The sequence below is a fragment of the Diabrotica undecimpunctata genome, chromosome 1 (genome assembly GCF_040954645.1).
Source record: "Diabrotica undecimpunctata isolate CICGRU chromosome 1, icDiaUnde3, whole genome shotgun sequence".
NCBI classification, from domain to species: domain Eukaryota; kingdom Metazoa; phylum Arthropoda; class Insecta; order Coleoptera; family Chrysomelidae; genus Diabrotica; species Diabrotica undecimpunctata.
Genome location: NC_092803.1, coordinates 66,705,008 through 66,729,126, shown reverse-complemented (window position 1 = coordinate 66,729,126; position 24,119 = coordinate 66,705,008). Strand labels below are relative to the sequence as shown.

The 24,119-nt window shown below is 32.6% G+C and overlaps 1 protein-coding gene across 1 annotated transcript in view; it reads left to right on the top strand.

Moving 5' to 3' along the window:
• LOC140451325 (glutamate receptor ionotropic, delta-1-like) overlaps positions 1-24,119 on the top strand; it is a 93,527-nt gene that overhangs the window by 15,669 nt on the left and 53,739 nt on the right. The window contains exon 4 of the mRNA XM_072545093.1: positions 22,892-23,105. Coding sequence (XP_072401194.1) covers positions 22,892-23,105 — 214 coding nt within the window. The remainder of the gene's footprint in view (positions 1-22,891; positions 23,106-24,119) is intronic.

The window sequence follows — 24,119 nt, the reverse complement described above, 5'->3', positions numbered from 1 at the left end:
AAGTATTGGAAACCATCAAGACACGAAAGCTGCAATACCTGGGGCATGTTATGCGTAATGAGAGATACAACCTACTTCAATTGATTATACAAGGGAAAATCCAGGGCAAGAGAAGTGTAGAAAGAAGAAGAATCTCATGGTTGCGTAACTTGAGGGAATGGTATGGATGCACATCAATTGAACTATTCAGAGCAGCAGCATCTAAGATCAGAATAGCCATGATGATTGCCAACCTCCGTCGCGGAGATGGCACGTGAAGAAGAAGATGGACCTATGGAGTAGAGAATTGGGTAAGAAATAAACGAAACAGGTCCAAAATCACAGCAACTAAAATGGAGTTCATGAGAAGAAGCTGCAGAGTGACAAAAATGGATCGAATCAGAAATGAGGAGATAAAACGAAGAATAGCAGTAGAACAAGACATACTCAGCTACATCGAAGAAAAACATTTAATTTGGTATGGACATGTGAGAAGAACAGATCATAAAAGGTGGATAGCAAAGATTTCGGATTGAAGCTCAATAGAAAGGAGGAAAAGAGGTAGACCCCGAAGATCAAGGAGGGATGAAGTGGACGAGGCCATGGAAAGACGAGACCTTAGAGATGGAGAATGGCAGAACAGAAAGGACTGGAGACGTTGGCTGAAAGAAGGAAGGCGGCGACAGCTGTAAAAATCCTTATATAGATAGATAGATATAACATACTGAAATTAAAATCTAACTATAGACTCAGGTTTTTTTTAGCATTTTGTTGTTTGATTCATTCGCTTATGTTAGATAATAAAAAAGTTTAACAACTAGCCATGTTTTTCATAAACAAGCCTAAATTAGGCTGTGAGAAATTAACAATTTGATAGTGATGTCAAATTAAGAGTCAAAAAATGTTCAGATTTTTGTGAAAATTCAATTTGTTTGTTGTTGTTTAAGATTCAGATTAACTCATTATTCAAGACAGTTTTATTAGATTATGCGCTTTAAGAAAAATATGTACCACGTCAAGGAAGTTAAAGGAACTTAGTGCGGTTCATCATATCCAACCCAACATTGATATCCTGAGGAGATGTCTTGTAGAACATGAATTACTTAGCGTATTCCAAGACCAGCTACAGGCCCAGCATCAACTATAAACCACCGCAGAGCAAAATTGCAATTTGCCAGAACACACGTAAACTGGAATAATGACCACTGGGAAAACGTTATGTTTGCAGATAAATCAAGATTTTGCCTCTATAGTTCCGATCGAAGTTTAAGAGGAATCCGACCACAAAATTTTTTTTATTTAAAAATTGACTTAATTTAATGGAGGGTCTATAATACTTTGGGGAGGAATTTCTTTAACAGTATGGACAGATTTGGTTCCTTTAGGAGGAAGTTCTTTAAATAGTGAAAGGTACATAACCGATATTTTATCTGAGCACGTTGTACATGTCGCTCCTTATGTTGGCAAAACATTTTTATTTCCAATGAACGATAATGTAAGACCTTACGTTTCCCGAACTGTAACCGAATATTTTCAACAGGTAAATATTCGGACGCCATTAAAAGAATTACAATGCTGAAATGAAACTGTCAGGCCATGTTTCCAGAGTAAAAGATTGAAGATGGACCAAGAAGATTTTAAAATGCAGGGCTAGACACGATACTTATCGTAATTGATGACGTCCTCCAACAAGGTGGTTTGCACCTTCCAGCAGCACTACTGAATTTAAGGTGCTCATGATCGGATACAATGGAAATATTTACGGGAAGCCTATGTCCAGCAGTAGACACAAAATAGCTAATGATGATGATAAATTCTTTGGACTTTGAATTGACTACCGCATAGTCCAGATCTTAACCCGATCAAACATTTGTGGGAAATAATTGGCATAACACTACGACATCGTTTGCCACCTCCTAGAACCTCAAAAGAGGTAAAAATAGTAGCTCTCGAGATTTGGAATGATATTGATCAAGGCCAAATAGCAAACATCATTTCGAGTATGTCTCGTCGATGTGAAGCCGTCATTAGAAGTAGAGGCGGAAATACGAGCTACTGACGCGTATTGTATTGATTTAGTTTTATTACTTTAATGATGCTATAATCAGTAATTCTTACGTGATGCTAATAAAAACGTTTTTTAGTATAAAAGTACATATCTCTGTTATTATCGAACATAAGCAAATAAATCAAAAAATAAACTAAGAAAGACTAAGTCTACAATTGAGTTTTAATTTCAATATTTTATAAATGCTAGAATCTTCCACAGAGTGTTTCGAACTTTAAGAAAAAACACAGTATGATTGTTACACCCGGTATACAATGATATTTGCCTGTTCTAGAAATAATAGTAATACAACGATATTCCTAAAGAATAAGACTATGGGATATTATAAAAATCACTCAAATCGGACAATAAGTTTAGGAAATTCGACACATCAAAAATGTCCGAATTTTGAGGTGGTGCGTTAATTTTTTTGCTCAGTGTAAGTGTGATTTTTAATATATCTATCATTGTATGTCTATTATGTATTCCTACATAAAACTCAAGGTAAACAATCCATACTGATGGGATAACGAAATAGAGGAAGAAATAAAATGTAAAAGACAACTATACCAACAATATTTAAGCTTCAAATCATTACAAAACAAAATAAAATATAAAGAAAAACAAGCAGAAGTACGAAGGAAAATCTCTAAGAAGAAGATCGAGTTTTGGGAAAGAAACTGCCAACGAATAATACTTATCTAGGAGGAACCAGAAGCACAGAAAGTTGGAAACTGATAAAAATTAAGAAAAGAAAAGAATAAAGAAGTAATACAGAGCATAAAACCGGAAGACTGGGAAGAGTATTTCAAAGGACTTTTGGTAGAGAATAGAGTCAAATTTCAAGAACATAGAACTCAAAATCAAGTTAGAATTTCAATAGTCGGCTCGCCGTTAAGATTAACAACAGAAAAAATTAAAAATGTGTGTAAACAGCTGAAGAGGAACAAAGCACCCGGACCAGGGAATTAACCCGGAGAATTGTTAAGTACGGAACGAACAAATTGTACGAATGTCTTCGACAACTATTTCAAGAGTGCATAAACACAATCGAAATCCCTACGGAATGGAAGATATCATACCTCAGTACTATACATAAGAAGGATGATAAAAATAATTGTGAAAATTACCGAGGAATAGCTGTAACCGGATCTATGAGTTGAATATATATAAAGGTTTTAAAGAACCGAATCGAGAGAAAATACTTAGATTATGAAGCAGAAGAACAAGCAGGATTTCATACGGGTCGATCCACTATTGACCACATTTTCTTCTTAACCCAGATAATAGAAAAAAATATGGCACGGAATCAAGAGATTCATATGTTGTTCGTCGACCTACGGAGAGCCTACGACAGCGTTCCAATGAAGAAGTTCATTGGAATCAGTAAATCAGTAATCAATAGAAAGCACGAATATTAATATAGAATTAATAAAAGTTGTCAAAGTGCTATACAACTAACCAATAACAAAAATCAAAGCAGAGACACAAATAACAACAGGATTTATAACATCAAAAGGATTAAAGCAAGGATGTTTTCTGTCCCATACTTTATTTAAAATATACCTCGAAAGTGCTTTAAAAAGATGGAAATAAAAATGCAGGAGAATGAGGATACCGCTTACCAACAGTATGGTATATACGCTCAACTTTGCAGACGATCAAGTAATAATGGCTCAAGATTATGACAATTTAAACTATACGGCATGAAAATTAATTGAAGAGTATGACATATGGGGTCTTGAAGTAAATAAAAAGAAAACCTAATACCTGTGCATTGGAGTAGAACAAAAAGATCTCATATTAGAACATAACACCACGATAAAGCACTGCTATGACTACAAATATCTAGGTATCACTATTTCACAAGATGGAACATTAGACAAAGCCATAAGAGAAAGAAATACGTCAGGGAGAAAAGCCATCACAATGTTAAACAGCATTTTATGGAATCAATCCATCAGCAAAGAAAATAAAAAAAAGATATATGAGACTATAGTAAAAAGTATCACTTTGTACAGCTGTGAGGTATGGCCACTGAAAGAAAGAACACTGGCAACGCTGAAAGCGACGGAAATGGATTTTTGGAAAAGAGCTGCAGGAAGATCTATAAGAGAAAGGATTACCAACGAACGCCTTAGAGAAATAATGGGAATCAAACGAAAAATCACAGATGACCTAACAACAAAACAATTTATCTGGTTCGGACACATACAAAGAATGGATGAACAACGAATACCAAAAGAAATATTAAAATGGCAACCAGAAGGAAAGAGAAAACGAGGTAGACCGAGAAAAAGTTGAAGCGAAGGAATAAAATAAAGAACTGAGGGAGAGGGCCATAGAAGAAGACCTATGGAACAACCGGACTAAGTGGCGATTGGAATTCGGAAAACGGCGGAGAACGTTATAAACCGACAATTAGTAGTAGTATCATTGTATGTATAACTTTAAAAAATTTTCATTAGCGGAAAATTATTATCTCACTGAATTTATGTGAAAGTAGAACGCATTATAGTTTATTGGGATAAATATTTCCCACCTCAAAAAAATTGTTTTTTTTTGTAATAAATTGCGTAGACAAAATATCTTAGAAAATATAATTGCCAGTCTCTTGTCACCTAAAGGATTAAATAAGTATTTTTGTACTATTGTAATTTTTTATTATTTTTATATCTCGATACTATTCACTTTAAGTTTGGCCATTTAAATCATTTATTGGTTTGTCAACCAATTCTTGTGAATAAAGGTATGTATTTATATTCTGATTTATTTCTGTTCTATTCTATATATTTATTCCAATTACTACCACTTCTACTAGATCATAAATTTACATAAAAGTATAATATTAGTTGACGTAACAGGTGCAAAAAATAGGATATTATTAATATGACTACAAAAATAAAACTACATTTAAATCATTTTTATTATGAATGATAATTTGTGTCGCTCGCCTGACTCAATTGGGTGTAAAGTTCAACGTAAAACAGCAGATATATGAGAGTCCGACTAAACAAAACATACGTGGATGTACTTACTATTTTATATCCTAATTAACAATTCATTTCGTTAATATCGTAAATATATTTTTGTTTGCAATATCTCGTAATAATTATGAAAAATATTGCAAACATTTATTGGCGTGTATTACACGTGATAATATTTAAATACATTAAGGGGCTTCTTTTATCTAAAATATATATCTGGAAGTATTAAATGCTGCATTTTTGCTCTGTGTTTGATTGTCCTTGGTGTTAAATTTATTTATTCTTTAAATATCAAAGAAAGAAGACAGTGTCCAAGAATAATTAGAATGTCAAGAAGGAAAATGTTAAAATAAGATTATATGATAAGAATAGAAAATGCACTTATTGATAACTTATTAAACGTATAGAAACTAACAGCGGTGGTGTCCAAAATAACAATAAAGAAAGTTGTATACTTCCAATTTATGTGGCATCTCTCATACTGCTGAATTTTTATGTTTTTGGTCAAATTCAGAACGAGTTTTTTCTGAATGATATAATTTCTACTTTAGTATTTTACTTTAATTATTATATAAATTTCCATATAGTTCCAGAACGGTTTATCCAAGACCTTGGTGCATACACATCCTTGCCCTGCTACATGGGTTTCAAGAGAATAAGAAGTTGTATTCGTTTCTTTTTATTCTTAGAGTGTCCTTTTCAATTCTGAGGGTCGGCAACAATTCTGATAAATCTTGGATTCAGGATTGAGTATCGAGACTCATCCACTCTCGGATGTTTTTTCATCTATGAACATTTTTCTTACCTGGACCTCTGCTTTCTTCAATTTCCCCCCGTCAATAACCTCAAGAACTCATAATGTCTTTCCCGATACACATGTACTAGACAACTAGTTTTTCACCTCTTAATAATGTGAAAAAGTTTTCTGTTTCTGAGACCCATTTTACGCAATACTGCCTCGTAAGTGACATCGTCTATTCATAGTGTATTTAGGAGTGGTTAGAACCCTTCCGGGATCCGCCTGGATGACCGTATCATTGGCGTATCTTATGTTTTTGATCAGCCGCACGTGAACTTTAATGCTGTCTCGGATATTTCCATTCCACTTTGGAACACTTCTACAACACAACTAAAAGTTGAAGAGAACAGGTGATACACCTCTGCTCCACTACTATTGCTATAGGGACACTACTGGATTTCGTTTATTTTGACTGAGGCTGTCTGTTTCCAATACAGATATTTAATAAAATTGCTATCTCGTTGGACGAGCCTTTGTCTAGTGAGTAGGTCAATGAGTTTACTGAGTTTCCTCGCTCGAATGCATTTTCGTAATCTGTAAAACCATTCTCTGTATTTTTTATACAAGCACTGTAAGACTAAAGAGGGTCTCTCTGGTCCTCAATTCTTGATGGAACAAAAACTATTCATCACTTAAGTTTTGTTTGAATTTTATCTATATTCATTGGTGAATAACTTTAATAAGATAATTTAATTGGCATGGCTCATTAGGCTCATTATTATAAAATGGCAGCACTTACTGAACCAATTATTTTTGGGTGTCGGAATAAATATTTATTTTAACCATTTTTGCGGAGGGTTGCTTTTTGAAATACTTTTTTAACTAGTTGATGTAGTTAGGCTTTCTTCGTTCAGGCGTTTTAACATTTTAACATCTATGTCGTGAGGCTAGTTTTATTACATCAGATATTTTGGACTTTAATATATTGAGTTTACCGTTGTAAGTGATCATCATCTACTGCAGTACATTCCAGTAACAGTCGCGTCGAGAATAACTAGATGGGTCCTTATATTGTAAGCATATGATTATACCATAGAATATAAGAAGAGAAATTCAATTTCCAATGCAGATTGGACTTAGAAGATGTAGCTAAAGCAACTAAACAAGATAATTAATTGTCCAAAGTAGTAAAAAATAAAAATATTAATGTTAATCGAAAATGGTACAGTAGCTACGTAAGTCTCGCAATTTTTGGATTACCTGTAAAACTAGTTTTTAATGATGGTCCTCCTTACAATTTAGCAAAGATTATTTCCTTCTGTTAGGGTTATGGTCTAATATCAATTAAATCCCCATCATATCATTCAAAATCAAATTGACTAGCAGAGTGAAAGCGTTAGAGCGCAATTTATTTTCATGTTCCGAAAATATAACATTAACCGTTGTGAACATTAAGTTGACTAATTATTTCCTCTTTAATTACCGCAATACTCCTTCTACTATAACAGGCATTTCTCCAGCCCAGTGTATGTTTAAAATTAGACGTCAAAGCAGGTATGGTTGATTGAGACCATCTGAAAATGGTAATTTTGTGAAAGTCTTAAGTTAATAATGTTATAAAATTTGTGCCTGCCGACAGCATACGGCTAGCTAAGCAAAAACGTAGAAGTCTAGTGAGTGCAGTGATACGGAAAGCGCCTTTAAATGTTGATCAGAACATATATATGGCACCCACCTGTCTATTTAATATTGGAGTCATTGATGGGATGGATTTTCAGGTGGAGGTAAATTGTACTGCAATTCCAAATTCCGATAATAATGCAACCCATATTATAAATTCACCTAGGCATAGTCAAATTAATACTACATCTAGAAGTCCTATTTACCCTCTTCTAGAATCTGAGCAGACATGCTCAGGCTCCTGCAGGGTTGTTCCATATCTGCAACCCTATACAAAATATACTTAGAGAAAGCCTCAACTACATGGAGAAGAAAATGCGAAGGCATGGGAGTACCGGTACAAAACGAATACCTATATACGTTAAGCTTTGCAGACGATCAAGTAGGGATTGCACAAGACCAAGAAGACCTCATTTACATGATGAAAAAACTACAAGAAGAATATACCAAGGCTGGCCTAGATATTAACCACACGAAAACAGAGTACCTATCTACAAGTGAAGAAGACATAGAAGATCTACAGATTGACGACAACGTAACAATCAAAGGAAAGGATAAATTCAAATAGTTGGGGTTTAAAATCACGAAAATGGCAACAACAGAGGAAGAAATTAAGCAAAGATTAGGACAAAAAAAGAACAACAATCCGAAAACTTAAGTCAGTATGGTGGGATAGACACCTAAATGTGAAGACAAAAATACAGATTTATAAAACATTAGTGCGAAGGATTATGACATACAGTGTGGCGCACCGAAAACGAAACACAGGCATTTACTGGCAGATGATTCCTTTTTTTGAAAAAACGCTCGGACTCGTCGATTTTGTTTTCGAGGGGGACACAAAATTGGCATAAAATCACTTTAACATTTGCAGCCCCTTAAGCGGGGGTGGCATCATCCCTAAAATCTTAAATGAAAAGGGGGGTCGAATGATCCATTATTTGAAATGTCTTTCAACTCCCTTTATAATGATGTAAAATTCATGTATTCAATTCAGATTTATTGATTTAAAGTTTAAAGTAGACTTTAATAGGTACATCAAATTAGTTTGTACTTCTTTCAGAAGAAATTTGAGTAAAAGCATTTTCTTGATAAGTAAATGCTTTTATTTACTACGCCCATGGTTTATTAATAATAAAAATAGCAATTGAAGTGTCCTTTGTGACAAAAAAAGTTGTTTCTTGAAGAAAGATAAGTAGAGAATGCCACGTACTTATTTTAAATAGGAAATAGTACATTAGTTTGCGATTGATTTGACCAATCTTTGTTGTTAAAATATCATTTATTGCTTTATACATAAATTAACCATGGTATATTCCACGGCAGAAAGGGTTGAAACTATTGAAATATTTTTCGGAAATAATCAGTGCGCTAATAGAACAGCACAAATTTTTAATGAGCGACATGAGAACAATAATGTGCACCGAAAATATGTTCTAGAACTTGTAGCTAAATTTCGGGAAACAGGATCAGTCGCCAATAAAAAACGTAATATTGAAAATCCTATAAGGAACGAAGCAACAGAAGTGGGGGTTTTGGGGCAACTTATTGTAGATCCTTCATTAAGTACCCGCAAATTGCAAACTTCGTGAGGTGTTAGTCGACGTACTATCCAACGGATTCTAAAGGCCCATAATTTTCATCCGTATAAAATTCACCTTGTACAAGAACTTAATGAAGACGATTTTGATAAACGATTAGAATTTTGTGAAGTTATGAGTGAACGAATTACAAACGATGAACAATTTTTATTTAACATTTGCTTTTCCGACGAATGTTCCTTTTTTTTAAATGGCGAAGTAAATCGTCATAATTGTCGATATCGGTCGGACTCTAATCCCAGAATTTACATTTGGTTGGTCCTTTTTTCTTACCTGGAAATTTGACTGGTGAAATGTATTTGGAATTACTGCAAAATGTCATAGATCCTGCACTAACAGATATAATTGAAAATCAGAATGATGGTCGATACGTTGAGAATATGTTGATGTTCCAACAGGATGGTGCCCCACCACATTACACATTAAGAGTTCGGCATTATTTAGATCAGACCTTTCCAGGTCAATGGATTGGTAGAAGAGGTGCCGTTGAATGGCCCCCAAGATCGCCAGATTTATCACCTTTGGATTTCTGTTTGTGGGGTTACTTAAAAAGCAAAATCTATGCTACTTAGCCAACATCCTTAGAAGATTTACGACAAAGAATTGTGAATGAGTGCCATCAAATTACTCCTCAAATATTGCAAAATGTCCGGCAACGTTTTCAGCAAAATCTTTATTATTGCATGGAAAGTAATGGTGGTCATTTTCAACATTGACTCGGCTGACAGGTCAGTTCATTCTTTATTTTTTAATAACTTTGCTGCTATGTATTGATCTCCTCTTACGATGATGTATTTAAACTTTAAATCAATAAATCTCCAAAACTACTGAATTGAAGTACATGCATTTTACATCATTGTAAAGGGAGTTGAAAGACCTTTTAAATGATGGATCATTCGACCCCCCTTTCCATTTAAGATTTTAGGGATGGTGCCACCCCCGCTTAGGGGGCTGCAAATGTTAATGTGATTTTATGCCAATTATGTTTTCCCCTCGATAACAAAATCGACGGGTCCAAGCGTTTTTTTTTAAAGGAATCATCTGCCAGTAAATGCATCTGTTTCGTTTTCGGTGCGCTACCCTGTATAGGACTGAAAATTGGATTATAAACAAGAAAAACAGTAGTAAGATAGTAGCAATAGAGATAGAATAAATGCGAAGATACTGCAGTAATGATGTAATAAAGCCAAGAACATCAATAGAAACAGACATACTAACATATATAGAACAAAAAATACTAAAGTGGTATGGACATGTAAGAAGAACTAGCGACAGCAGATGGATAAAGAGAATAACCGAATGGAGCCCCATAGTAAGGAAGAAAGAGGACGACCCCAAAGATCCTGGAGAAACGAATTAGACGACGCCATGAGTAAGAGAGGCCTAAACGATGGAGAATGGGACAACAGAGAGAGATGTAAACGGTTGAGCGAGGGAATACTGTAGAATCCCTGAATATATACGTATATATATATATATATATATATATATACCAACAACACAGTTTATTAGGGTTGCAGTTAGAAAATTGGCCGGGATGTTAATAAAACACTCTTTTGACTTTTTGTCTAGCTTTCGGAATGGTTTTATTCCTTTTTCAAGACATAGTCGTTGAGATTATTTATAAAAGCATTTACACTCAACATTAGTAACACACATATAAAATATAAAATAATGGACAAAATACATTCTCCATGGTTCTCTATGTATCGAAGTTAAAACACACCAGTAAAAGATGCCATAAACTAAATTTTACTACCTTTACCTAAATTTTAAAATTTTAGAATGTATTTTGTCCATTATTGTATATTTTATATGTGTGTTGAATGAATGAATATTTTTAACAACTCCTTACAAGGCCTTTTTACATTAGATTAGGTTTCCTAGATTTACACTTTTACATTGGTTTAATATTTTTGTTGCAATTATATTTGCGGCTGTTGCCTTTTGATTTAATGAATTATATTCGCAAAAATAAAACATTTTATATCAGTTTAATGTGCAACAAAAGTTTTAATTTATCAGTAAGTTCCACTCATTCCACTGACTTAATCTCATGTCATGTTCACACATATTCAAGAGTAGACATATCGTGACCCTGACCGAGAACGTGGCCAGTAAATGGGAAATGACTCATTTTGTTTTTATAGCTGGTGTAGAATAAAAAACCGTATAATATTATTAAAATATGTAGGTACGTCTAAACAATCAACAATTTTTCTTTAGTAATTATTCCATAACTTGCTACCTGTTTGTCAAAGAGTAATAAACTTTAATCTATTTCAAAAATATTAGTCATTCATTAACATATTTAAAAATTTTAAAGTTAATTCTAAAAATATTCATTCATTCTAAAGAATTTACTGCAAATGCTACAGGAAAGTGGAAGTCTTCACTCTTCAACGTATAATAGGGTTATAGGGAACAGCAAGGCTTACAATTCGATGGTAAAATTGGAATATAACGCGATCAAGGTAGACGAATAATAACCTGGCTAAACAATTAACATTAGTGCATAAATTTTTACTTCTTGTCTGACAAAATAAGACCATGCCCTGGGAATGGTCTTAATGCATGATATGCCCGTTACCTAAAAAAACGATTAGTCCTGGATGTCCTGGACTGCCTCCTATTTAACATTGTCTTGGAAAAGGAAGTCAGAGACGCACGAAATAAAGACGGCGGTACTATTTACAATAGATCGATACAAATCTTAGCATACGCTGATGACATTGACATAATGGGGCGTAGCAAGCAATATCTCCGGAATTGGAAATGGCGGCGACACAGGTCGGTCTAGTCATCAATGAAGACAAAACCAAGTACATGTTGATTACTAAGGATCCTATAGTAAATGAGAAACGGGAAACAGCATTTGGAAGTCATATCTTTGAACGTGTTGACAGCTTCACATATCTTGGCCGCTAGTGACTACTATCACTAAAGCAAGCGAAGAAATTAAAAGAAGAATAAAATTTACAAATAGAGCATACTATGAACTCCAAAAACTATTCCACTAAAGAAATATTCATAGAAAAACTAAAATTATTATACACAAAACACTGCTGAGACCGGTCTCAGCATACGGGGCGGAAACATGGACTCCAACGCAGAAGGATAAGAGACTTCTGTGAATATTCGAGCGTAAGAGCTATAGCTATAGAATTCGAGCTATAGAAAGAAGAAGCAGAGGGAGACCGCGAATTAGATAGTTAGATGGAGTTGAGACCTACTGTAGGGATACTACAAATCAGAAGATGGCAACACGTTACCAGAATCCGGATAGAATGGCGACTAATCTTAGAGGAAGCCAGGATCTAAAGAGGATTGTCGATCCAAAGATGATGATGATGAAACAATTAACATTAATTAGCATCATGAGTGGCATTTTCTTATTGCGCTGTCTCCTTCCGAAAGTTTGTGATCCAAATAAAACTGTAGCTTTGGAAACAGCAGCGCAAAAGATATCTGTAAATGAGCTGTCAAAACATATCCTCGGTTATTTTAAACATGAATTCTGGTGATGCCTACTGATATTTTACTCTGTATTTTTCCTTTTATTATGAGTCAAAATAGCTTGTATTTTTCACCTCTTAATACATAACCCAAATATTGCATATCTCTCTTTGATGGTGTATAGTACTGGTATACTAGCGAATTCACAGATGGAGGATAGTGCTCAGATATGAAGGTTAAGAATGCAAAGGCCGCATAGGTTTCCAAAAATACCATAGATAGGTCTCTAAACAAGAAACGGTGATACTAGGCGGTTTAGCGGTAAGCATATCTTAAAAATGCTACGACATTTAGGATAAGTATCGTGACATAGCGTATCGAGGCGTATCTCTTCATTAACGCCCTCTCTTCAACTTTGCTGTGGTCTTTCTCGTTTTATCCTTACGTTTGGATGCCATTCTTATACTTTGAAAGGCTGTGATTGGACATTTTTTGTACATTCTCTTATCATATTGTTTAATTTATTTTTGTCTTTAATAACATGTTTTACCTCCATAATTTATCTGATTTTTATATTTGCGATCATTTTTCATCTTGATTTTCCCGCTGCTCGTCTTTAGTAGTCCACTATACTTTCCAGTTGTACATAATTATGCCTTTTACTCTAGTAATTTTAATTCGCTTTTTTATTCTTGCTGTTTATTGTTCTATCGCATAACAATCCGTTTAACATTGATATTGCTTTCCTTTCTTTCATATTCCTGTCCAACATTGCATCTTCGAGTGTTTCCCCAATGCACATTTACTCTGTTTTATCTACGTTGACTTCTGAGCCGCAAATTTTATATTCCTCTACCATCTTACATGTCATATATTCTACATCGTCTAAATCCTGTACTAGAATAATGTATTCGTCTGCAAATGACAGTATTTGTAACGTTGTATCTCGTAATCCAAAGGTGTATCCATATTTTGGTATTTCTTTTTCCAAGTAGCCAGTGCTCTTTGATAAATTTTGAACAACGTTGGTGAGTGATAACATCCTTGTTTTAGACTTTTCTATTGCTTCAAATTCTGGTGTTACGTTTTACCGGAGTTTAAATTGTAATTTATATTTTTGTAAAGTGATTTTATTCCTTTAATTAATTTCACATTGATGTTCAAGATTTGTAGAGTTTACCAGAGTTTACTTTTTTTAAGTTAGCACATAATACATGGATTCCTTGATTATATGCTAGTTTTTTTTCTACTATTTGTGCCAGTGTAAACAAATGGTCAATCATTGGTAGTCACGCTTTAAATCTGGCTTGCTCTTCTGCCCCCACTTCAGTGTACTCATTTTCAATTTTATTTTTTTATTGTTAACCTGCCGTAGATTCTACTTGGTATATGTATTGCAACTATTCCCCCTTTTGCAGGTAAATGTGGCTGTTACTTTTAGAAAAGCGACAGTATTTCTTTGTTATCATGATTTTTTCATCCTCCTTTTTTTGTATCAAGTATCCCTATAAATATGTCAACTTTTAATGGCATCCCCTTCGTTCACAATGTATTTTTTTAATAATCTCTAATAAACACAATTCTCTGCATTTTCTTCTATCAGCGCTGACATGATTCTATCATTTTGACCTTTTATATTATTTTCTGCTTTATTACCAGTCGCCTTCGTTTCCTATTTTTTTACGGGATAGTTTTGTTTGTAGTTATTCTAGTAACTCTATATTACTTCTGTCTATATGTCTGTATTTGTTTTTTAAATTGCTTTGGTACTTCTTTTTTACACTTACTATTTGCGAGTCTGACATTTCCAATTGCTTTTTTTATTTTTTATTTTGTTTTCTTTTCTTTCCATTTTTACAATTCATCCAACAATTATCATTGTCCATTTCAGCTGTAATAATGAGCTCACGTTGGGGCCAATATAACGAAGTGGAGTTAAGATTCGATGTGACAAATAGAAATAAGGGGATTAGAAAAAAATATAAAACGCTCGGCCTAATGCATGAGAGTGACTACTAGAAGACTCGAGGATGGAATCAGCCAATTTGCATGCCTGTAAAAGACAGTAGAATATTAAACAAGACAAGAATACCTTAAGAAAATAAAGGTAGCACACAAGATATGAAGAATTCTTACTGGAAGCTAAGATTTAGGCGCCAGATGAGTAGATGGAATGTAATTCGCCAAGTTGTAACCTATATTATAAAATAGAAATCCTTTGGTTTTAAGTAAAGTATAATAAAGGGTATTAAAATAAAATATCATTAACTATTTAACCCCTCTAAGTATAACAATATGAACCATATTTACAATTATTATAAAAATATGAAATTTCCTTTAAAAAAATCTCACCACCTTTTAAAATTAAAAATACAAATGAAAATAGGAAGGTATTGAGAACAAATACTCCCTAAGGTAGATTATTGATAAAAATGAATGCAAGTAAAATAGGGCAGTACCTTGTCGAACGTCATAGGCTCATTATGTGTCCTAGATATTATCATTTGAGCAGCTCCAGGTAATATTAGAAGGCAAGATTGAAGGTAAAAGGGGCATAGGACGAAAGAAAAAATCTTGGATACGAAACATCAGAGATTAGACCCACAAAAAAAGAATGAATTAATTCATTAAGCCCAGAACAGAAAGAAATTTGCCATATTGATCGCCAACCTCAACAGAGAAGGCATTTAGGAGGAGGGAATTTTTGAAAAGCACCAATGAATTCTTAAAGCAAATTTGGAATACGTGCAATTCCAATTGTAGCCAAGTCATATAATGGTGCCTCGGTAATGTCAGGTGATAGAGTGCAGGATCTTGTAAAACAATATCGCCCTTGTGTAGTTTATATTCATTAATTTCCATTTATATCGTTTTGTATTATTATGTACCTATATATCTGTATTTTCTACTGTTTTATGTAAAAATTCGTGTCAAAGTACTTCCTCAGACACTTTTTCCTGCACCAATTCCATATTAATTTTGTATAAGCTTTCCCTTTAGTCTTACTAACAGCTAATTTGTTTATGATTTCTGACGAAGTCTTATGAAGTGTTTGTTATTTTACCATTTATATTTTCTTCCTTTTTCTTTTTTTATATCATCATCATCATTCTCTTTGTCTTAATCCCAATGCGAGTCGGCTTCCCTAATTACATGTCTCTATAAGTTTCTATCTTGGAATCTAAGCGCCTCCCTCAGATTTTTTGGTCTTCTTCTTCTACTTCTTTCAGGAAGCTGCAGATTAACAATTCTTTATTGAGTGATTAACGTTTTAATGTTGATCTTAACCAACCCATCTTAACCGATACCTTCTTATTGTGGCACCAATTGGTACCACCCCAAGACTTTTCATAATATACTCATTCTTAATGTAATAATTTTTGGTTACTCCACTCATCCATCTAAGTATACTTATTTCCGCCTCATGCATTCATGTTTCCTCTTTCTTTTTATCGGCCCAACATTACATTATACATCATGACTGATCTTATGGCTGTTTTATAGAATTTTTGCCTTCGTTTTCATTGAAATTTTTCTCTCATACAACACACGACTTCTATTCTGGCATTTGTCCAACTTCCACAAGTCTATTAAATTAACCTGTTAGCCAACTTCTTCCTGTCTCTTCTATTGCTCTCCACACTTCCCCAGAAAGATCATTTGGCCCAACTGATTTTCCCTTTTTTATTTTTTAAAGTGCTTAAACAACTTTTCCGTTTGTTATTTTCCTGACCGTTGCTGTTATCTTTGCTGTATGTTTCCAATTTAAGATTAATCAAATATTAGATGTAATAATTAAAATTTTACAGGACATTCATTACTGTATATAAATGTTTAAAACAAACATTTGATAAATTTATAATATAATAAAAGTTTCATCATTATTTACTTTTAACGTTTAGTGTTAATATAAGCTTTTATATAATATAAAACAAAATAAATATTACAATATTAAGGTCAAAAACCCAATAAATAATGATTAGTAAAAATATATTCTGGGTTGGTTTAAAAATAATACGTACATAAAGTTCAAAGGTTTGATATTAGATATATAGGGAGTTGTCGGCGATCAGCTTTTAATTAAATTCTTAAAGGTTTAAAGTTTTTATAAAACTTGTTTGATAAATTAGGTTAGTATTGAGGTACAGATGATTATTTTTTTGTAAAATAAATGAATAATTAAGATATTCACCCCCTATAAGTGTGCTGCACATATGATAGTAAACTGTCCCCCTTAAAAAGAATCGACGAATGAGAGCGTTTTCCAAGATAATTAAGAAGCTTTTCGGAAATGTCTGTGTTTTGTTTTTGGTGCGTCACCCTGCATCATATTGAGGCCTATCGGTAGATCCGATTTAAATACATAATTCAATTTTACCAAACCAAATGCTGCCCAAGCTAATGCTATGCGACGTGGAAGCTCACATGTCTGGTTATACCTACCCAACCCAATTTCATGTCGTCAGTACTTATACGATGTAGTCTGCACAATACATCGATTTAGCACCAGATTGGTCATTATTTGCGTCTTGTTCGTATTAATCTTTATTCCGACCTCCAAGGAAGCCTGACATAATTTTTCAAACATTATTATTGCATCATCCATATGATCGGCTATAAGGACGATGTCATCTGCAAATTTCAAATGACTGAGTTTCTCTCAATTTATGTTGACACCATGCTCGTTCAGATGTGCCTTCTTACAATGATGTTCAAAAAGTGTCGTGAATAGCTTTCGAGTGTGTCTCCTTACCGTACTCCTCGCTGTATACCGAATTTATTTGTTTCTATTTCAGATAGTCTGACGCTAGCTGTGGCATTTTGGTAGATATATTTATTTATGTTAGTGTAGCGATGATCTATTCGGCATTCTGTCAACGCTTTTAACATTTTCTGATGGCTTCTGGTATCGAATGCTTTCTCGTAGTCGACAAATATCAGTGCCAATAGTTTGTTGCATTCTGCAGACTTCTCTATCAGGTTCTTTATCACTAGTAAGTGGTCGTTAGTGCTTTTTTCTCGATGTGAAAGAAGTCTAATTTAGAGTCAAGTCTTTTTTTGATATTTTTTGTGAAAAGTTTGTATACGTCTGAAAGCAAACTGATGGGACGGTAGTTTTTTTAGATCTGCTATGTCTCATTTCTTGTGTAATAAAATAATGACTGCATTGTTGTATTCAGAAGGAGTTTTTCCTTGGAAGGTGCATTCGGTGAAAAGCTTGGCCAAAGTCTGGATAATTCTATTTTTACCTAGTTTAATCACTTCGATCACTACTATGTCATCGACAGAAGATTTGTTATTTTTCATTTCTAAAAGTGCCGTTTTGATTTCGTATGGAGATATTTCTGGCATTAATTCTGATCCCTAGTTTTTGATTTTGGATAGGGGCTGATTTTACCTTTCGTCTGTGCTCTCATACATTTCGCGATAAAAGGATTTGAAAACCTTAAGGATCTTGATTCTATCTTGGTTTTTCATTTTGTACATATTTTTGTTGCTTATGTTATTCGTATTTCGCCTCAAAACTTTTAAACTTTTGTTTTCTTGAGTTATTTTAGTTATTTTTCTTGTATTGTTTTCTCTTACGTCTTTTCAGATTGACCGGTGGATATCTTTATTTAATTTCTTCATTGTTGTGTAGTTGGAGCCGTATTTTTCCATCAGCTGTCTTCTTTTACCTACACTCCCTTTCCGTTTCTTTTAGAACCTTCGTTATACCACTATTTGCTTGATCTTCATCTTCTATTTCATCTTGCAAGTCTTGTATATATCTGGTTAGTGTATCTTCATACATTTCTTTTTTTTTTCTCGTTTGTAGGATCATTTTTGTTCTTTACAATTTGACATTAATTAGTATCTTCTATTGAAAATTTGTTGATTACTTCGATGTCTTTGATTATTTCTTTTCTGTTTGTTATGATATAATCTATTTTATTTTTGACACTGTAATCTGGGCTGATCCATGTCCATTTACGTGGAGGCTTTTTATCGAAAAAAAGAGTTTATCATAGATCAATTTTTCTGGTGTAAGAAGTTTAGGAATCTTTGCCCTCGTACATTTCTTTCGCCATATCCATACTTACCCATTCCTACTTCTGTACTATCTTGTTTAAACCCAATTTTCGCATTAAAGTCGCCCATAATTATTGTGTAATATATCCTCATAATAGTACTAGAAACAAATTTCCATAACAATGATGAGATCAGCAGTTTTTGAACACATTTGCGAATACTTCCAAAATATATAAAACAAACGAATAACAATACTAAACAAACAGATTGATTAACAAAGGGAAAAAAATCAAGTAAGCCTAATAAAGATAAATAAAAAAAATCTTATAATAAGTACAACAAACAAAAACTACGAACCATATAAAATAGAAATAAAGAAGAACTGAGAGAAACCTTTTTATACAACATTTAAATTATTGAGGAGCAAAAATACACATGACAAATATTACATAAAACACAAAAAATGGAACAGGCGAAATATTGTCTGTTGAGCATGACAATGAATAGGTGGAAAGAATGCTTTCAAAATCTACTTGTAGAATGAGATGCGAAGGTAGGCAACATAAAAATGGGGTAGTAAATAACAATAATGAAGAATGTATAAGTGAATTTAAAATGCTTTTAGTTGAAGAGTTCTGAGAGTTGTGCTAGTACCCTCAGAATGATATTAAATTCTGTTTTTATGTGTTTATATATTATGTGTTTATGTACGAGTATTTATGTTTATGTATTAAATATTTATGTATTATATGTAATTTTAACGTATGTGTCACTGACCTTCTATTAATCCATTAATGTTGGTATATTATTGTTGCTGGATTCTTCTTCTAATATTGAACTATTTTTTCTTTCACGTATAGTTTATTTTGATATATTATGTTGCGTTTGAATAATTCAAATTATGTGGAAAAATATTTAAAAATATATTACGACAATAATAGCAGCCATACATGTATGGGTTCTTATCAACCCCTTGGGCAAATGCGGCATGTAAAAATATGTTTTTGCTCATTTTTATAGACAAATAAATTTTGAAGAAAAAGTTCTGAAGGATCAGTTATATTTTTTAATAATTATTTTAATAACAAAGTATTTCCGAAAAAATATTAGAAGTAAACAAAGAACAATGAATTAAAAACAAAACAAAAGAACAAATAAATTATTTGTGATATTCCGCGAAACATTTATCATAGAGGAAAAAAATTTTTGAAATTTGAAAATTTTAATCATTTACAATCAACACAAACTAACACATACAAGAGGTTTGACTTTTTAATCAATTTAATTTATTATTTATCGAAAATAATGCCCCAATACGATCTATGAGTAAAAATTTAAAATTGAAAAACAATTGATTCTATCGTAGAGATAATACAAAGTGACAGTAAAGATGTTAATTTTCTACGTATTAGATTATGTTGTAGGAACTCATTTTAATTAAAATGTTTGAAATTTATAACATTTGTTTAAATTAATTACCTTATAATTTGATACTTCATTATGGTTGTTCTATTTTTGGTAAGATTTGATCGTTCACTAAAAATTTAATAAAAGTGCGATAACATTGTCGCATATTATGTCGTTTTCATTAGCTATTTATGTAGTTTGAAAATCACTTATTGCATTTTAAAAAATATATATACAGGGTGTAATATTTAATACGAATCCCTAAATTAATTTTTCCAAAGCCAGTCCTGGAATTTTTTAGTTTAGCTAATACCAGTCGAATGCTTGATAGTAGTGTACTGTATCATGCAAAAATTAAAAAAATCAAATGAACCGTATAAACACTACAGTAAAATAAAATAAATGGTCAATTACACAAATCACCCTGTTAATTAATAAAGAAGAGGAGTTAACATTTTTTAGTGGCCACATGATATGCTCCCTGAGGGACTCTACATATGGTAGAAGTATGTAAAGTTCCTCATGACTCACCCTGTATATGATGGTAAAATATCATATTTATCCAATCGCTTAATTTCCTCTAATAATTCTGCCGAGGAGTTTGTTTCTAAAACACGTGTGTCCAAGGGGTCGTTAATGAGTCAAATAGTTTTAATTCCATTTTTTATATTAAAAATATTAAACATTTCTATACCATTTATAATATACCTAAAGAATAACATAATCTGATACGATGATATAAATAGTTTAATATTGACACTTAAAAAATATCATCAAAATATCCTTGTTCGGCTTTCAAAAATGAACAAAAGTTAAAGTTACTTATCGATTCATACTCTCACAAAAGTTTAGTATATATTAGTTGATAAAGACAATACTTATAAAGAGTAAAACAAACAAATATTAATTGTTACAAACTTCAACTTGTCGTAAAGGACCTTCAAGTGCAATAGGCCGTTATCGACTCTGGGCATAAATGAGTTTTAAGCAAGATGAGGGCTACTTATTTAATTTTTCCCTTTTGCTGTCTGTTTCTTTTATGACTATTGACGTATCTTTCAGTTATACTCTGTACTTATTGTTCCAGGCATGTTTACATATGGATGATCTGTCGAAGTCTTTGTTTTAGATGTATTCTTGATACTAGTTTATCCTTAACACTTATTGGTCTTGCGGTTTCTCCCACATAAAAATTGTTACATTTACAAGGTATTTTATTAATTCAGTTCTTTGATCTCTTCTGTAAGCAGTTTGTTTTGGTTTTGAACACCATAGATCTCAGTGTATTGGTTGTTGTGAAAATTTTTGTAATAGTATATTTGTTTACTGCCATTTTTAATTTTTCCGATAAGCCCTTTTTCATGTGGTATCTTTAAATCCCGTCTTGCGAATACTTTTGGGTTGCTAATGGTAATATGTTGTTTTCTTTCTTCTATCTTCTAAAAGTTCTTGTTCTTAAAGATGACAATGGATAAAAATTTTTTGTTAAAATCTGTTTTTAACCGTTCAGTAGGTTTTTTCTTCATGAAATGCATTAGAGCTGGTGTTTCGGTTTTGCATTTTTATTATATATAATGATTTAATAATTTTCTTTTTAATACTTAAGTTGTGTTTTGAGTCCACAGTATTTTAAATATCTGTGGGTGTGGGTGAGTTTTCTATAGACTTTGATTGCATATCCTGTATCATATTTTATTACTAATAAACCCAGAAAACGCATGGAGTTGGTGTTATCTTTTTCAATGGTGAATTTGATTGATTCTTCTGTACCGTTAATGTACATCAAAAATTTATTCAGTGCTTCTGGTCTGTGAGACCAAATGAAGCAAATAGTTTTTTTTTGAAAATTATTTTTGAAGTGATAATCGAAAAAACAAATGTAAAATTTAATTTTATTACAATTACTTGTAGTTTAATCCTTTATTAACAATATACGGTACGCCGACGATACTGTGATTCTAGCTGAAAACATCGACGATCTGCAGGAGCTAATCAATAGAGTTGACATGGAATGCACAAATTGGGGACTGTCGATAAATATCCATTAAACTAAATACATAGTGACCAGTAAAGTGGATATCGGCGCAACCCAATTGATATTAAACCAACAACCGCTGCAGAGAGTTCAGAGATTCAAATACCTTGGATGTTGGATTACCCAAAATCTAGATCCATCCTTCGAAATTCGATGTAGAATTGAACAGGCAAGAAACTCATTTCAAAAATTAAAGCATCTATTATCCAATAACTCATTAAATTTGGAAATCCGTGAAAAGTTTACAAGATGTTACGTGTGGTCTGTACTTTTGTATGGATGTGAAACTTGGACTTTAAACGCCGATATCATGAATAAAATCGAGGCGTTTGAGATGTGGTTGTATCGAAGGATACTAAAAATTCCATGGACTAGCAGAGTTAGAAACGAAGAAGTTCTTCGAAGAATGGGACATCAACGAACTCTATTAAATATTATTAAGAGGCGTAAACTAGAATATCTTGGACATATAATCAGAGGACCAAGATATGAGTTCCTTCGGCTAATTCTCAACGGTAAAATCGAAGGAAAGAAATGGCTAGGACGGAAGAAACTCTCTTGGTTTAGGAATTTGCGGCAGTGGACAGGTTATACAGCGGACCAATTGCTACACGTAGCGCAAGACCGAGATCAGTATAAAAATATTATAAGCATGGTAGTCGCCGACGTTCCGTAGGGATATGGCACTCTAAGAAGAAGAAGAATCCTTTATATGTACATACAATATTCAACTTCTTTGGATATCTCATCGCATCTCCAAATTTTTTATGTTTCGAATCTCTAGCAGGCACTAATCTGATCCTTAGTTTTGACGTTGTATCTTTATCAAAGAAAGTTCTCTTGAGTCTACAGTTAAAGATAAACGTATAGCTTATAGCTATACGTTTATATATATTTAATATTATTCAAAACCTAGACCATAATTTTTTAAATTTTGTTACTTTGTAGAACACCCTCGATAACACAACTCAATGGAACATATCTTTCAGTCAAACAGAAGATTTTTTACCTTTTCAATACATGGGTAATCAAACATTAAATTTAACTCAGACTTGTTTTGAAAAAGACAATTCATCAAGCTCTAATCAAGAGAGCTATTTGTTGTATCAGATCTACAAAATAAAAAGAAATATGAATACTTCTTTGGTTGCTCATAAACTAGGTAAGTAAGTGTAGATCGATATATTTTAGATCAGTTGCGAAACATTCGTCTCTTAATTTTTCTCTATTTTGTCATAGACTAGGCGGGATCTGTAGAAATTCAGACCATAATGGACATTTTCCATAGGAAGCTATTTTTTTTCTGGAATCCCTTTAGGATGTGCCCAATATCGATAATCACGATATGCGCCAGTCGCAAACCCTGTGCTAAATTTTTTATTTAACAAAATCTGAAAACAATTGAAAATTTCTCATTTTTTTGCTTCTATTTTCGTTTATAATTCGGAAAATATTGATCCTAAAGAAAAAATTATAACAAGTTAAAAGTTTCGCTATTCAATTTTACACAATATTTCGTTAGCTAGAAATTGAAAATTTAATGTTTATTGTTGAAAAAATAGCAATAATTGGAAAAAAAGTACAAAAAAATGAAGTTAATCCTTTAAATGTTTTCGACTTTCTAAACTCCATACTTACATACTTACAAGCTCCATATTCCGCCTAGAAAAACCTTTTAATATGTTTAAAACGTGTGCTAAATTTTGTTAAGATCGGTCGGATAGGTTTTGCATAATAATTTTGCAATCCAGCCTACTGGAAAAAAATCGCAAATTTTTAACTTTATAGTAGGCCTTAAATAAGGCTCTCAGATAGTTGCAAATTTTTTTACATATAAAGGAAGGCTCAAACTTTCAAACGCTTTTTGTAAAATTCAAATCGGTTCACTAGGAGAGCCTAGAAAATGTTTTAAAGTTTTAAACATTTTTTAAGCTTATAAACAAATTGAATAACTTTACGAGCTTTAAACATATCCTTCCAAAAAAAGAAAAATTATTGAAGATTGAGTCAAAATAAAGTTTATTTATAAAAAAATTTTTTTTTCGTTTGCCTTTGTTTTAACAATTTAAATTATTTATTAACAATTTATAAATACATATTTGTTTACTAAAAGTAACAATTTACTTCAATGTATAAATTGCAAGCTCAAAAAAAATGCATGAAGAAAAAATGCAAT